This window comes from Lithobates pipiens, unplaced genomic scaffold (genome assembly GCF_037356315.1).
Source record: "Lithobates pipiens isolate NorthernLeopardFrog02 unplaced genomic scaffold, aLitPip1_a1.2 Scaffold_16, whole genome shotgun sequence".
Taxonomy (NCBI): domain Eukaryota; kingdom Metazoa; phylum Chordata; class Amphibia; order Anura; family Ranidae; genus Lithobates; species Lithobates pipiens.
In genome coordinates this window covers 370,252,248-370,270,270 of record NW_027507748.1, presented here as the reverse complement: position 1 = coordinate 370,270,270, position 18,023 = coordinate 370,252,248, and the positions used below count along the sequence as shown (strand labels likewise).

The window sequence follows — 18,023 nt, the reverse complement described above, 5'->3', positions numbered from 1 at the left end:
TGCCCCCCCTGAGGAAAAGATAGGGGAACCCCCCAGGAAGGACAAGAATATCCTACCAGACCCAGAGGCTTCCCAAGCTTGTGGTCCGGCTCCCAGGGGGAGACCACCAGCCCCAGGCTTCGGGTCATTTGGAAAAAAACAAACAAACAGTTTCGCTGTGTAGGGAGAAACACAATCAAAAAACTGAGGATCAAGGGGAAGGGTGGGGACTTAAAACAGCTGTCGATTGATTGTGTTTCCTGTAGGGAGGAGCCTCTCATCTCTCAGGTGTGCCGTCCTGGAAGATGACTTGAGAAAATCGGGTCATTTTTAAGAAAGTATATTTGTATATGCCATATTATTTTTTTATGCTATTTTTTTCCCATGACAATACAGTGGAGTACCCTTTAATGGATAGCAACATGTTTCAGTTACCGCTTATGTACATATGCCCTTTTTTAAAGCAAAACTACACTCCTCTAAGCCTTTACAAGCCATGCAAGCTTCCATGTTAGCCTCTGTTTGCTCTGCAGTTACCATGATGAACAGTCACTGATGGCTTGGCATTTCGGCTGTGAGCAAAAGCAACTGTGACAGTTAGCATTCACAGCATGCCTTGAATGCAACTGTTTTGGGAAACAGTCCATTTGTTGGGTTTATTTCCACTTTTAAGAAAGAACTAAACCAAGTACATTAGAGGCATGTAGTGTAGTGTGCTAATATGAGCTCTCAACCTATCCATCAAGCCACTACATGGCTGGTGTTTTAGCTTAGCACATATGCAGCACCATGGCACTTGCAAATCAGAGGCTGTGATGGCAGCTTCCAAATCTGAAAAGGACAGGAGGATTTTGTTCTGCTTTAAGAAAAATGTATTAAACAGCCAAACTAATACCTGAACCCATAAATAAACTTTTGGTGCTCACCTATACTGCTAGGGTGTAGATTAAGCTTAACTTAGGCTACTTTCACACTGAGGCGCTTTACAGGTGCTACAGCACTAAAAATAGCACCTGTAAAGCGCCTCTCCTGTGTCTCCAGTGTAAAAACCCAAGGGCTTTCACACTGGAGCGGTGCGCTTGCAGGACGGTACAAAAAGTCCTGCAAGTTGCATCTTTGCAGCGCTGTAGGAACGGTTTATGCACCGCTCCTAATGCGCCCCTTCCCATTAAAAATAATGGGGTAGCGCCGCTAAACCTCTGACATAGCGTCGGGTGGTTTTAACAGCGCCACGTAAACGACGTTAAAGCGCCACTAAAAATAGCGCCGCTTTACCCCCAGCACCTGCCCGTCCCAGTGTGAAAGTAGCCTTTGGGGTTTTCAATATTTCTGGTTTTGTATAAGCAGGAATTAAAAGGGAGTGCAAGCACTTGTTTTTAGCTCCCCAAAATAAAATTTCCCCAAAACCTTGGGCCACACGTGTGCACATAGACATCCAACTATGCGTTAATATCTGATACGTAAACTAAATAAAAACGTAAATGACCTGTGTTCAATTTGTGGTCTGATTTTACCTATGTTTGATGAAAATTCCACAGAAGAGGGCCCAGCATTACTTAAGGACGTAGATGTAGATGCCACACTGCTATCTGGACCCTTTACATGACATGTGCAGCCACAGGAAAAAGCCTCTTCTTTTTTCCAGTCTTTCTTGTTCAGATCTTCATCTACAGGCTTTCCTATAAACAGTATACAATTTGTATAGAAATATGATTAAAGTGCTAAAAATAATTATCTTTGACACAACGTACAGTATAAATTGTAGGCTTACAGAACTGAACAAAATAACTAATATTTGGTGTTTTATGCCTACTCACAATGGTGAAGCGTTTACTGTCCACATGGGTCTTTAGAGCAACATGCGACACCCACAGGACATTTAAAGAAAAAAACTAAATGATATTCAATTATATTTTTAAGCACTCTAGTCAAATAAGATAAGCAGAAAGCATGAAACCTAAAAGCATTCTGCCGTTGACTGGACATTGTTAAACTGCTCAAGCTAAGCTGTAGCCCTTATATCCCCTGTTCTTCTCTTGCAATGGGCATTGCATAGTTGCATAGTTAGTAAGGTTGAATAAAGACACCAGTCCATCCAGTTCAACCTGAGTGAGTGTCTACAATTGTCCCTATCCCTGTACATTGCACACTCACATTGGTCCCTACCCTTAAGGAGCCCACAATCCAAGGTCCCCAATCATATACTAGGGACAATTTTTGGACAGAAGCCAATTAACCTACCTGCATGTCTTTATTCACCACTGGGTCTAAAATAAGAACTCCCCACTGCAATCCACTTTTGCCTCCAATTAGAGATGAGAAATCAATCCACTAGATGAGTAAACCTCACAAACCGAACTTTGGCGTTTTCTGCTGAAATGCAATTTTTATTTTATTTTGCCAGGATATCTATATAAAAAGGATGCCGATAACCCTATCTACAAGAATTAAACAATGTATTAATCCTGATTAGGGATGGGAGAACAGTTCAGCCCGAGCATAAGTTCGGGCCGAACTTTGGTCGTTCGGATGTTCTGCGAACACCGAACAATATGTTTTGTTTGGGGAAAATTCGGAACACCGTTCAAGTCTATGGGACATTAACATGAAAAATCAAGAGTGTTCATAAAGGCTTATATACAAATTATTGTCATAAAAAGTGTTTGGGACCCGGGTCCTGCACCAGGGGACATATATCAATGAAAACATATTTAAAAATGCCTGTTTTTTGGGGAGCAGTGATTTTAATAATGCTTAAAGTGAAACAATAAAAGTGAAAACATTCCTTTAAATTTCATACCTGGGGGATGTCTATAATATGCCTGTAAAGTGGCGCATTTTCCCGTGTTTAAAAATGTCATTTTGTGCAGAGACTGTTCTAAAGGAAAAAAAGTAATTTAAAAGTACTCGCGGCTATAATGAATTGTCGGCCCCGGAAATACAGATAAAAGTCATTGAAAAAAAAAAACGGCATGGAGTCCCCCAGTCCATTACCAGGCCCCTTGGGTCTGGTATGAATATAAAAAGGGAACCCCGAGCCAAATTTTTTTTTAAATTGCGTGGGGGTCCCCCAAATTCCATACCAGACCTGAAGGGGAACCCTGCGCCAAATTTTTTTTTTTTTTAATGGCGTAGGGATCCCCCTCAAAATCCATACCAGACCCTTATATGAGCACACAACCTGGCAAGCCATAGGAAAAGGGGGGGAACGAGAGAGCCCCCCTCCTGAACCGTATCAGGCCACATGCCCTCAACAAGGGGAGGGTGCTTTGGGGTAGTCCCCCAAAGCACCTTGTCCCCATGTTGATGGGGACAAGGGCCTCATCCCCCACAACCCTTGCCCGGTGGTTGTGGTGGTCTGTGGGCTTATCGGAATCTGGAAGCCCCCTTTAACATGGGGATCCCCCAGATCCCGGCTCCCCCCTGTTTTAAATGGTAACGGGTAAATTAATATCCTGAAGGGCCTGGTATGGAATTTGGGGGGGGGCCTCACGCAAAAATGTTTTTTTCAATTTTGGTTTGAGGTTCCCCTTAATATTCATACCAGACCCAAAAGGTAATGGACTGTGGGGGATCCCATGAGTTTTTTTTTTCAATAACTTTTATCTGCATTGCCGAGACCGACAATTCATTATAGCCACTACTACTTTTAAATTACCTTTTTCCTTTAGAAATGTCATTTTGCATACTATAGAGACCCCAGGTACAAAATTTAAAAGGAATATTTCACTTTTATTGTTTCATTTTAAGCATTATTAAAATCACTGCTCCCGAAAAAACGACAGTTTTAAAACTTTTTTTTGCATTGATACATGTCCCACTGCTCCTGAAAAAAAACAGGCATTTTTAAATATGTTTTCATTGATACATGTCTCCTGGGGCAGGACCCGGGTCCCCAAACACTTTTTATGACAATAACTTGCATATAAGCCTTTAAAATAAGCACTTTCGATTATTAATGTTCATGTCCCATAGACTTTAAGGGTGTTTGTGTGTTCTGCCAAATTTTTTGCCTGTTCTGTATGTTCTGGTGCAAACCGAATCAGGGGGTGTTCGGCCCATCCCCAATCCTGGGTTACCTAGCTTCTTAAACTGCATAAATAACTGCAAGTCTACATATCAAGAAAAAAAAAAGTTTTGTCAGATTTACTTATCTTTATTTCCATCTGATTTTGGTTTAAAATAAACAGAGGCAAACTTCTAATGGTTACAGTCATGACAAAGGCCTATTCTACCACTGACACTAGTAAAGTTGACGTGATATAGCAAGTTGATTGAGAAGCATTGGGGCCTTAAAAAGCTAATTATAATGTAAAATCTTTGAAATTCCCTGAGAGTGTTATTCATGCTTTGACTAGATAACCTCTTTATATACCCCATTCCCATCCTCCCCACTGACTCAGACCTGGTTCTGAATAATGTACTATTCAGGGTAAAGGTTTAAGATGTGTTAAATCACCTAAGGTGATAACAAAGAACACATAACTGGGTACGATAAGAGGAATCTGCAGGATCACATAGCAGTGACAATTATAGTACGAAGCCTCAATATATTCACTACAGAAAGGTGACATTCCTTTCTTTATAAAGTGACTAAACATGAAGGTAGAGTGATCTCAGATGTTTACTGCTCTCAAGTTTTCGTATGTGTTATATCTGGTCAACTCGCACGTTGCGTTATGAAACATTTGAGTCTTCCTGGTTTGTGTATACCTGTGCTTGCTATTCCCACAGCAGCCCTAAAACCTCACACATGTAACCTCCTGGGGGGAAAAAAAGCCCAATAGTTTAAAGTATTAAGAATATCAATGTTCTCCTCAACACAGGAAGCTACATTCTCTGATCAGGAGAGAAACATCAACTATACTGTATTGAATTCAAGTCATTTTGTACTAAACTCAAAAACATTGCTTACAGAATGCAGTATTACTACATATTCTTCGCTTATAAAGAGGCCAAGCCATTGCTGTCTAAATCAATAAAATACACACCTTATTTAGCAGATGAAATAAGGAAAGCCTTGCAAACAGAAATATGCCAAGTGCAGTGACCAATTGAAACCAACCAAGAACCAAAAGAAAACTGATATCACAGGTTGCTATGAGCCAAGGCACATAACTGCACTCTGCACTACTTAATTTGATAAAGTTAACCACTTCAATACTGGGCACTTTCACCCCCATCCAGCCCAGGCCAATTTTCATCTTTCAGTGCTGTCACATTTTGAATGAGAATTGCACAGTGATGCTGTACGCCAACTAAAATTTTTATCTTTTTTTTTCCCACAAATTTGATCACCTCTGGGGTTTTTATTTTTTGAACTACAAATAAAAAAAAAAAGACCAAAAGAAAAAAAGTTTTTCTTGGTTTCTGTTACAAAACTTTGTAAATAAGTACGTTTTCTCCTTCAATGATGAGGCAGAACCAACTGGCACTGATAAGGTGGCGATGATGAGGCACTCATATCCAGCACTGATAAATATCACTGATAGGCAACACTGATCAGGAGGCACTGGTAGGTATCACTGCCTACCCCTATCAAATCATTCTCTGCAGCTATTACCTTTTGTACCACCACCCCCTCCCTTTAGAATGTAAGCTCTACGAGCAGGGCCCTCCTGTACCTTTTGTATTGTACTGTAATTGTGTTGTCCCCCCTATACATTGTAAAGCGCTGCGTAAACTGTTGGCGCTATATAAATCATTAATAATAATCACTGATGGACACGGATAGATGACACTGATAGGCAACACTAATCAGGAGGCACTGGCAGGCATTACTGATGGGCACAGAATGCCATTCCCCAATAGGCACCAATTGGCATCCTTGGTGGGCATTCTCGATGGGTCTGCAATGATAATCAATGCACCCATTATCAGTAGTTTTAGCTGCGCTTTTGAGCTGCTAGCGGGGTACTTTTAACCCCCACTAGCGGCCGATGAAAGGGTAAATAGCGTCCATGTAGGGACGCTGACAAAGCGCTTTGCAGGAGCTTTGGCAGCGGCGCCCATTCATTTCAATGGGCAATGGAAGAGCAGTGTACAGTGCCTTGCGAAAGTATTCGGCCCCCTTGAACTTTTCAACATTTTGCCACATTTCAGGCTTCAAACAAAGATATACATTTTTTATTTTTTGTGAAGAATCACCAACAAGTGGGACACAATTGTGAAGTGGAACAAAATCTATTGGATTTTTTAAACTTTTTTAACTAATAAAAAAATGAAAAGTGGGGTGTGCAAAATTATTCGGCCCCCCTTGCGTTAATACTTTGTAGAGCCACCTTTTGCTGCGATTACAGCTGCAAGTCGCTTGGGGTATGTCTCTATCAGTTTTGCACATCGAGAGACTTGAGACTTGCCCATTCTTCCTTGCAAAACAGCTCGAGCTCAGTGAGGTTGGATGGAGAGCGTTTGTGAACAGCCGTTTTCAGCTCTTTCCACAGATTCTCGATTGGATTCAGGTCTGGACTTTGACTTGGCCATTCTAACACCTGGATAAGTTTATTTGTGAACCATTCCTTTGTAGATTTTGCTGTATGTTTGGGATCATTGTCTTGTTGGAAGATAAATCTCCGTCCCAGTTTTCAGGTCTTTTGCAGACTCCAACAGGTTTTCATCCAGAATGGTCCTGTATTTGGCTGCATCCATATTCCGCTCAATTTTAACCATCTTGGCTGCATCTCTGATCAGTCTTCTCCTTGCCTGAGCTGAAAGTTTAGAGGGACGGCCAGGTCTTGGTAGATTTGCAGTGGTCTGATACTCCTTCCATTTCAAAATGATCGCTTGCACAGTGCTCCTTGGGATGTTTAAAGCTTGGGAAATCTTTTTGTATCCAAATCCGGCTTTAAACTTCTCCACAACAGTATTACGGACCTGCCTGGTTTGTTCCTTGGTCTTCATGATGCTCTCTGCACTTTCAACAGAACCCTGTGACTATCACAGAGCAGATGCATTTATACATAGACTTGATTACACACAGGTGGATTCTATTTATCACCATCAGTCATTTAGGACAACATTGGATCATGCAGAGATCCTCGCTGAACTTCTGGAGTGAGTTTGCTGCACTGAAAGTAAAGGGGCCGAATAATTTTGCACGCACCACTTTTCAGTTTTTTATTTGCTAAAAAAGTTTAAAATATCCAATAGATTTCGTTCCACTTCACAATTGTGTCCCACTTGTTGGTGATTCTTTACAAAAAATTAAAATTTTATATCTTTATGTTTGAAGCCTGAAATGTGGCAAAAGGTTGAAAAGTTCAAGGGGGCCAAATACTTTCGCAAGGCACTGTATACCTCCACTGCCCCCAAAGATGCATGCTTGCAGGATTTTTTAATGTCCTGACAGCGCAGTGCCTCAGTGTGAAAGCACTTAGGCTTTCACACTGGAGCTGCAGGGGAGGAATTTTCAGACGCAATTTTTAGCCCTTTAGCGCCTAAAAAAAGGCCTCAGTGTGAAAAGGGTATAAAGTAGAACTATAGGAAAAATGTATAAATCATAAAGTTATAATCCCTGTCAGTTTTTTTTTTTTTTCACTATTTGTGTCCCATTGCAGAGATTTTCCTTCCTGTCCCATAGCCAAACAGAAAGTGAGAGGAAATCCCTGTAAATTAAGAGAATTTCTTGGGGGCTCCCAGGTCACTGGAACTAGTGTACCCAGTGGAAGTTTTCCCCTCTATTTCTTTTCTGGGGAATGACCTAAAATTTGGGATTTTAGTTTACATTCACTTTCAACGATAATGGTAAATAGGACAGATAGAGAGGGTGAAGCTCTGTAATGGGGGCACAGATGGCAATAAAACCTGACAGGTATTCTAATCCCTCTCTACTCTATCCAAAACGAAAAAAACACTTTAAAGAACTAAAACAGCAGTCCCCAAACTGCAGACCATGCGATTTTAACTTCTTTATACTTCATTTTGTATCAATTAACTGCTTGCCGACCAGCCGCCGCAGTTATACTGCGGCAACATGGCTCAGCTGCGCGAACCGCCATCATGTTACATCGGCTCCCTTTTTGTCCACTAGGGGCACGTGCTGGCCCACGAAGCCGGTGTGAGTGCACGGCGGTCACGATCACCGCCAGGCTCCCACGATCGATTGGGGCACACGGAGAACAGGGATCTGTGTGTGTAAACACACAGTTTCTGGTTCTCTGAGGGGAGAAGTGACAGATCGTCTGTTTATACAACCCCTTGATCGCTGCCCCTGTTAACCCCTTCCCTACCGGTGAAATTTTTACAGTATTCAATCCATTTTTATAGCACTGATCGCCGTATCAATGCCAGTGGTCCCAAAAATGTGTCAAAATTGTCCGACGTGTCCACCATAATGTTGCAGTCCCGATAAAAAAATGCAGATCTCTGCCATTACTAGTAAAAACAACTTAATAAAAATGCCATAAAACTATCCCCTATTTTGTAGACCCTATAACTTTTGCGCAAACCAATCAATTTACGCTTATTGCAATTTTTTTTACCAGAAATATGTAGAAAAATACTTATCAGCGTGAATGGAGGAAAAAAATATATTTTTCATATATTATTGGGGGATATTTATTATAGCAAAAAGTTAAAAATAATGAGTTTTTTTCTAAATTGTCGCTTTTTTTTGTTTGTAGTGCAAAAAATAAAAACCGAAGAGGTGATCAAATACCAAAGAAAGCTCTATTTATGGGAAAAAAAGTACGTCAATTTTGCACAGATTGCCTGAAGAGAGAGGGGATGAGGCCAGCTGTATGTTCCGGGGATCCAAACTCATGTCCCCCAGCACCCGTGGATCAGGAGGAGAAGCACCCAGGGGTGAAGTCAACAGCTCCGAGGAACGCTGGTCCAAGACAAGGTGTGTTATACGGAGGTGCACTGGACCACAAGCCAGGGGAGAGGAGGCAGAGGTGTTTGCAGTCATCCTGACAAAGCGTTTCAGAGCGTAGCCGTTTAACTAACTTGCCAAAGGGCCACGCCCCAAAACGCGAAGCAGGGACGACAGCAACCCCCTTCGCATACTCTCCCCTGGCTTGCGGTCCAGTGCAATGCCATGTACCACACCTCGCCTTGATCCAGCGTTTCCCCAAGAGGTTGATGTCACGCTCGGGTGCTTCTCCTGCTGATCCGTAGTAGTTTTAATATCTAGCAACATATTGTGGTTCATTCATCCACCAAAAACATGGCCGCCACTATCAGTACAACATAGGACTATATGTGTTTATGGACCAACTAAAAATGGCCGCGTCCATGTCGGAGACAAACTTATGGCAAAATGGCCGACAATACACTTCCTGTTTTGATATATAAATAGACTTGGTTTAGAACCAATTCGGTTCCCTGATGAAGTCACGTGTCGTGAAGTAATTCATAGGAAGTGACCAGAGACCAAGAGAACCAGAAGTGACGTCTGAACAGGCGACCGTAACACCGTTTAATTTACAGCTCTGCCGCTTTTTTAACTTGTCTGTTGTAAGTGCCCATTTGGCTATTTAATAAATTAGTGTGTTTAAACGTTATTGCTCTATGGGAGATTCCTTTTTATCCCTTATATATACCCGCTTTGCGTGAACGTTGGCGCTGACAAGTCGGAAGCCACTATTTGAAATATAGTGTTAGGAGATACACCATTCACCATCATTGGATTCCGGGATGTCCCCCAGCCATATTGATCTCTAAAAGCAACATACCATCTAGATGGAGGTAAGAGTCCAGAGAGCATTTAGTAGTGTGCATAAAGATTACACATTGGAGATTGTTTACTGAAGAGCTTGCATGAAGCACGTTCTGCACTTTTTTTCCAGGCTTCACCTGTCTATTTAAGATTAAATGGACTATTTCACTATTCTATTAATAGTTTTTGCTATATGATTTTTGGGCTATTTCGTTTTTATTGATTGATATTATCATCAGTTTGTTCATTATTTGTCACTATCAGCAATGGATATGTGCACTGTTTAGGATTATACTTGCTTATTTTGCACATAATACTCTGCACTGACACTTTGCACATTTAGCACAGTAATATTTGCACATAGGATCTCATTCCTTGATGATTGCAGTTTATTAATAAGTTGCATCTATCACTTCTCTAACTTATACAGTGCTGTTTTATCGGATCAAATTTTCCATCTGCCTGAGGAGAGCTCTGCACTAACTGACCTATATCATCTTAGATCATTGTCTTAATAAACTTTCTTGTGTTTTTAACATCACTGGCATCATCATAGACAGTTTCCAGCATAGCGGTCATTTGTTTTTTCCCACAGAAGTTTCCATTTAGCGCTTTTTGTTATGGCTTTTTTCTGATAGTTTGATCCTATGCTAGCAGCATGCTGGAGAGCCAGACTTCTACCCAACTGGGAGCAGAGTTTCGGGGTATCCAGCGGTCGCACAAGCCCCCCCCCCCCCCCCCCTTCACACTGCTCCAATTAGCAGTCTTCAAACTCCCTGCTGAGTGGAGCAGGGGCCTGACTGACCAGCAAGCTACTAGCAAAGGGTAATTTAACCTTTAGCTGCAGCAAATAGAATAAAAAGATTCCCTTATATATTACTGTTACTATGTAAATGCATCACACTAATAAAGTTGGAAGGTTCAATTAGACTTTAATTTATTTCAGTGGAAACTTTAGCTCATTAACCTTCTGGCAAGTTGAGCAGTTTGGTCTTGCTCCTTTCCTAACAGCAGATGCCTCATTAATGACATGCCTGTTTAGTAACACTGTATATATATATGGCTGCCAGTGTTTGCCTAAGAAACACCACAAGGTCTCATAAATGGCATTCATGTGTAATAGTATGTGTGACATCACCACTCAACTGCACTATGCACATCATTCATGACACTCATATTTAGTTATGCAGTATTTTAGTATCAATGTTTGTTCACTGTACAGCAGAGGCCCCATACATGATATGACTGTATTGTGATGCATGTGTGGTCAGTGCTTGTCCTATGGTCAAGAAGAAGCATCATGCATGTCAAATATGTGTAGAGTTGCAGTATGTGTGGTGTCAGTGTTTGTCCAGTAATCAGCAGAGGCCTTCATGTTTAGTGATCCAGGGTGCAAGCTTTGCCAGTACTGACTGAGGATCTCAGCAGAAAACGGTTGTACACATTTCATACAGGGCATCCAAGCAGAGATTCAATATTTACATTAGCAATATACTTCTGCTTCATAGTGTAGATCTGACCTATGTAAATTTAAACCAATGCGTTCTTTATGGTGTTCATATATATTGATTTTTTCAAGGATTTTCTGTTTGGTCTATATGTGCATATTCAGTCTATACATTTGTCCTCAGTGTTATTAATTCACAGAAACTGCCATGGATTCAATTTGTAAGTGTGGAATTATTTACGAGCATCCAGGATGTGTTTAAGGCTCCCTGCACACTAGTGTGACTTGTCATGCGACTTTGGAATCAAAGTCGCATGACAAGTCGCAGCCCTTTGAGTTCAATGACACCAGTTCCGATCTATGCGACTTAAAGTCACAGTGACTTTAAAAAGGTTCCTGCACTACTATGTGATTGATGCAATTTGAGTGCCAGAAAGCAAAAAATTGCATCAAAGTCGGACTGGGAATCTTGCGAATTTGGAGTCGCACTAGTGTGAACTGAGCCCTAATGTTTCCTGCTGATTTGTTTGGACTGCTCTACGGATTGCAAAAGAAAAATATATTTTGTAACATGAAAATGTTTTAAACGTCCATGCTTCTGCAATGATGGTGAAAACAAACGTGGTCAGGTAAAAAGGAATAAGAGAACTTACCGAAATACAAACTTTCACCACGAGAACAAATTCTTGATTTTTATACATTTATGTATGGAATTTGTCATGTTAGTGTCTACAAGTCAGTGCAACTGATAGCTACAACCTCACTATCAAAAGACACGCAGACAATGTAATTCACGTAGTTTAAAGTGTTTGTTACCCTAAGAAAAAAAAAATTGGATCCTGTTCCCTTAAAGCGTGTTATACAGCATAGTGCTTGTGCTTTGTAATTTGGCCCTTTCTATCACCTGAAATACCCGACTGACATTCCTGGTTCTGCCCTCCCCCTGTAAACTGACACAGTTTATCATGGCTGCTAAGCCCTGACACCGTAGTCAGTTTATGTGCCTCAGTAATCCCCCCATCTGCTCTAAAAATAACTGTTTTTGTTCAATAGTTCCCTCTGTTAGATAACATTAAGCTCCCCAGTGTATGTGATTTATAAAAATATGCTGCCCACTCTGCACTCACGTGACTGCCTGCTGGTCTCCTCCTCCCAACTGACGTCAGCAGGGGGATACTCAGCCCCTACAGCTATCAGATCGGAGAGACAACCAGCAGAGAGTCATGTAAGCGCCACTCAGAAATAAGGTATTAGGCAGCATATTTTTAAAAATCACATGCACTGGGGAGCTTAATATTATCCAATATTATCTAACAGAGGGAACTATAGAATGAAAAACGTGGCTTAACATTCACTTTAACCTAGAAATTGTTTGCCATGTACTGTACATGTATACACATATGAATTTAATCTCATATTTACAGTATTTCTCACTGATGAATAGGTAAAACTAAAATAAACTTTTACTAAATATTCCCCCTTCCCTTAGGAACTCTGTCCTACAATGGACACTGTCGGGAGAGGATAATGGGGGCTGCCACTGATGAATGCTCCTTTGAGAATTCTAGTTTCCTGGCTATAATGTTAATGCTTTGGCTTCAATGCTCTCTGAGTAGCTCGCCTGGGACATATATAGACATAAGAAAGTCTGACATTCATTTAAAGCATGCTGGTTTTGAGTCTCCAATTCAAAAGGACACAGCCAAGCAACTAGCAGTTTTTAGAAGAAAAACAGAAATGGCAGCCTTCCAACTTTCTTAATGAGATGGCCACTTCATTTTACTAGCCATGGGTTTATAATTTTACACTGTTTTCCCACACTGGCAATACGCATGGACAGAGACATTGTTTTGTACAGGACCTGTTCTTACAGTGCATTTGAAAAAGTGATACATGCTGCATTTTGGTGTGCTGTTGTAGGAGGTCTCATTCAAGGAAGCATGGATGACATACGTTAAATGTGCTGTGATGAGAACAAGCTTAAATTATCACATCTGGAACTTTCAGGAACAAAATAAATATTTAATTACCCACAGGAACGGATCAAGTTTTACCTTTCATTATTTCAGTGCAATAAGGAAAATAAAGAGAAGAAGAAAAGGAGGAACCAGACCAGTTACTGTAAGGCTATATTTACACTAACTTACTAATGTATAGACTAACATATAAAAACGTACAAATAAAGGGTCCAGTCAAACATTTGTAATTAGGGGGTCGCTATATTACTCACCATATTGAGCCTGCTGCCATGCAAGAGCAGAACAAAGTAGCGCTAAACTTTTCCCGCTTCCAGTGGGACTTTCCAGCAAACAGTGTTGTCTGCAGTTCAATCCTCTCATAATCTAAGTAAACAAAAGAAAATGCTGTATTAAGGAACTAAACTACATATTTAACCATAGTACTAGAAATACTTGCATTGGAAATATAGGGCAATTCTTGTTTTAGCACACAACCAATTTTAAAGCAGATTTGTAATCTATATGAAGTGGTGCTGCCATCTTGTGGCCTTAATTCATATTACTAAAAACAAATTGAAGTACAAGCAGTTCATTACATCATAGGTTTACACTGCACCAAGTGTCAGTTCGTTTAACCACTTGAGCCCCGGAAGAATTTACCCCCTTCCCGACCAGGTCATTTTTTGCGATACAGCACTGCGTCGCTTTAACTGACAATTGCACAGTCATGCAATGTTGTACCCAAACAAAATTTACATGTTCTTTTCCCCACAAATAGAGATTTCTTTTGGTGGTGTTGATCGCCTCTGCGATTTTTAGTTTTTGTGCTATAAACATAGAGCAACAATTTTCTTTTTAAAAACGCTTTTTTTTTTTTTTTTTTGCTATAATAAAATACCCCCAAAAATATATATAAAAAAAATATTTTTTTCCTCAGATTAGGCCGATGTGTATTCTTCTACATATTTTTGTTAAAAAAAAATAAAAAAAATCACAATTAGCATATATTGATTGGTTTGCCAAAATGTATAGTGTCTACAAAATAGGGGATAGTTTTATGGCATTTTTATTCAGAATTTTTTTTTATTACTAATGGTGGCGATCTGCGATATTTATCGGGACTGCAACATTATGGCAGACACATCGGACATTTTTGACACTATTTTGGGACCATTGTCATTCATACAGCGATTGATGCTATAAAAATGGATTGATTACTATGTAAATGACACTGGCAGTGAAGGGGTTAACCACTAGGGGCAGTGAAGGGGTTAAGTGTGTCCTAGGGAATGATTCTAACTGTGAGGGGGGATGGGCTACAACACATAGGACAGTGATGATTGATCTCGATGATAGAGAGCTGTGATCACTGTCCTGTCACTAGGCAGAACCGGGAAATGCTTTGTTTACAAAAGCATCTCCCCGTTCTTCCTCTCCGTGAAGCGATTGCGGGCACCCGGCGGACATCAAATCACGGAGACCGCGGCGGGTGCGCGCCTGCGACAGCCCGTGACACCGCTTCTTAAAGGGGACGTACTTGTACGCCCTTTTGCCTACGTACATCGGCGTGCACTGGTTGGCAAGAGGTTAAACTGGCAATTGTGCAGTCATGCAACACTGTACGCAAATTAAATTTATATAATTTTTATCATTACAAAAATAAATCTTTCTTTAGGTGGTATTTTTTTTTTCACCACTGGGTTTTCTATTTTTTGCTATAAAAATGAAAAAAGGCCAAAAAATTTTAAAAAACATCTACTGTATATTTTCTACTTTCGGTTATAAAACATATCCAATAAAATATAATTTCTTCATAAATTATGGCTAAAATATATTCTGCTACATGTCTTTGGTAATTGGTTTGTGTGAAAACTACAGCATCTACAAACTATGATAGATATATATACATATTTAAGAACTGATCAATCGCGATGTACTGACGGCCTCTCTTTTTTTTTTTTTTTTTAAACCCATAAAGTGGTTGTTAACCCACTTTGCCAACTGTGTGTTTTAGAGATGCAGTGGGCGGGGCAGAGATTCCCCCGCTGACGTCAGCCAGGACACGAGGAGAGAGAGAGCCAGCAGGTCACGTGATCGCATGGGAGCTGCTCTGAAATTCAGTAAAAGGAGGCTTTTTTTCTTTTTTATAAAATGCACAGACGGGAGCAGTTGTTATTAGGAAAGAAGGATTGTATAAGATTTTAAGTATTATGAGAGCAACAAAAGTTGCAGGGGCGGGCAATGTCACAGGAGCTGACAGGCCGGGAGGGAGGGGGGAGAGAGGACAGGAGGGCCGCGAATGATGGAGGCACGTAAACTGACCACGGTGTCAGGGCTCAGAAGCAATGATGAACCTTGGTCAGTTTACAAATGGGAGGGCAGAACCAGGCAGGATCAGCCAGGTATTACAGGTGTTACAGGGGGCCAAATGACACAGCATAAGCACTGTGCTGTATAACATGCTTAAAAAGGAGCAGGATCCACTATTTATTCTTTGGGTTCAAAAACGCTTTAACCGGTTTCGAACCAGCCGCCACAGTTTTACAAAAATCACGTTATATTACGTAATGCTCGCACGCCATTCCCGGCAATCATATTCGATCAGGAATCGATCAATCCCCAGGTCAATTATATCTGGCCTGGACCTGATGATCGGTCCTGACGAATGGAATCCTTTCCCTGTCATGTAACTGTAAACACTGACAGGGGAAGTGATGTCATCTCTCCAAATGACGGTCTTTTCGTTCCAGACCGAGAGGAGAGAAGACATCCAAGTAAGTGCACTAACACTACACTGACACCAGGTCATGTAGGCACACAATTCACCCCCCATTAACCCCTTCACCACCTGTCACTGTGTCACCCAGTACAGCAATCAGATTTTTTTTGATTGCTGTAATAGTGTCATTAGTGACAAAAATCAGTGTTAGGGTAATTAATCTTAGGCCCAGATAGGTCTAGGGAAACCCCCTAACCCCCCCCCCCCCATAAAGGTTTAACCCCTTGATTACCTTATCACCTGTGATCACAGTATAAGTGTCACGGGTGACGCAGTTTAGCTTATTTTTTATAGCGTCAGGTTGCCATATTTTACCCAATAAAGGTTTAACCCCCTGATCAGCTAGGGGGTGTCCAAAGTTAGGTTTTAGCATCAGATAGGGTCTGCGTCGCCCCAGGCAGCATCAGATCAGTGCCAGTACCGCTAACATCCATGCATGCGCCATACGCCCCCCTTAGTAGTATAGTGTCTGAACGGATCAATATCTGATCAGATCTATACTAGAATCCCCAGCAGTTTAGTGTTCCCAAAATGCAGTGTTAGCGGGGTCAGCCCAGATACCTGCTAGCAACTGCGTTTAGCCCCTCCGCCCATCCCAGCCCACCCAAGTGCAGTATCAATCGATCACTGTCACTTACAAGACACAACACACACAGTTGCAGAGTTTGCAGAGTCAGGCCTGATCTCTGCAAACACTAACAGTTTTTTTGGTAGAATGGAGCTTTTTTTGCCTGCGAGTCTCACTAGTGTACCACTAAATTTAGAGACCAAATGTCAAATCAAAAGGTACACTAGTGAAGAGGTTTCTGAGCATGCAGTGAAGAGAAAGTCACTCATCTGTCAGATTCAGGCTCAGAATACGATCCTGTAGATGACAGCGGCACCCTAACAGATAGCTCTGACAATGGAGTTGTGGTCCCTGCCAAGGTCAGGCGTACCAGACCCCGATCTTCTGCGGTCATTGAGGTGCAAGAACCGCCGGTCCCTCATATGGAGCAGAGCAGTACTAGCGCCACTATTCCTTCTGGTGAACTGGCAAGCACCAGTGGCCTAGTACATCCAGCACTGCAGTAACACGTGGTGACGTGGCGAGTCCCATAAGTGCAGCCACCAAGAAGACAACAAACACAATGCCCATAGTGCCCCTCCTGCTGCATTCGCCAATCCTAATTGGGATAATTGAGAACCCACCACTTCTGCAGCACCTGTACTTCACTGGTCAACCCGGAATTCAGGTGGAAATAGTTGATTTTACGTCACTAGATTTTTATTCGCTGTTTTTCACCGAAGATCTCTATAGATTTATTGTGGACCAAAGCAATTTGTATGCTGGTCAATACATCGCCGCTCATCTCCTTTTGCCCCTTGCCAGAGATTGGAAACCAATTTTGGTTTCCGAATTTAAGACCTTTCTGGGCCTATCCCTCGTCATGGGCATAACCAAAAAGAATGAGTTGCAGGCATATTGGTGCACTGACCCAATTCACCATATGTCCGTGTTCTCTGACTCCATGACCAGGACACGATACGAGCAGATCTTGCGGTTCATGCACATTAGTGACAACTAACTGTCATCCTCGGGGTGACCCTGGATACGATCGGCTCTACAAAATTCGTCCCCTCATAAACCACTTCAACAAACGTTTTGCAGCCTTGTCTACTCCCCATCAAGTTGTCGGCATTGATGAGTCCCTGATTAGGTTTTCTGCCTGCTTGTCTATCAAACAGTATCTTCCCCGCAAGCATGCCAGATATGGGGTCAAGATGTATAAGCTCTGTGACAGGGAAACAGGCTATACATATCGTTTTATGGTTTACGAGGGAAGAGATAGTCACGTAGAGCCGTAGAACTGCCCTGACTACAGAGGAAGCGCTGGTAAGATACTGTGGTACTTGGTGTCACCCTTATTCGGAAAGGGGTACCACTTATACGTGGACAATTATTACATGAGCATGCCACTTTTTAGTCACCTTTTTGATTGTGGAATTGGTGCATGTGGCACCATATGATCTAATCGCCGGGGCTTCCCCCAACAGCTTGTAGAATCCCATCTTAGTCAGGGGGGAGAGAGCCTGCTTGAGGTGTAATAATTTGTTAGCAGTGAAGTGAAGGGATTCACTGAGTGTTTTTGTTCTGTCCTGCCTTCATGCAGACACGGCAGTCCAAATTCCTATGGTGCCTGGTGTTGTAGAGAAACCCCT

General features: G+C 41.6%; 1 protein-coding gene across 2 annotated transcripts in view; it reads right to left on the bottom strand.

Annotated features, from left to right (window-relative positions):
• Positions 1-18,023, bottom strand: part of BRIP1 (BRCA1 interacting DNA helicase 1) — a 561,638-nt gene that overhangs the window by 521,689 nt on the left and 21,926 nt on the right. For both annotated transcript variants that reach the window (XM_077482124.1, XM_077482125.1), the window contains exons 3-4: positions 13,315-13,426; positions 1,494-1,658 (exon numbers count right to left, since the gene is read on the bottom strand). In XM_077482124.1, the coding sequence (XP_077338250.1) occupies positions 1,494-1,658; positions 13,315-13,426 (277 nt within the window). The remainder of the gene's footprint in view (positions 1-1,493; positions 1,659-13,314; positions 13,427-18,023) is intronic.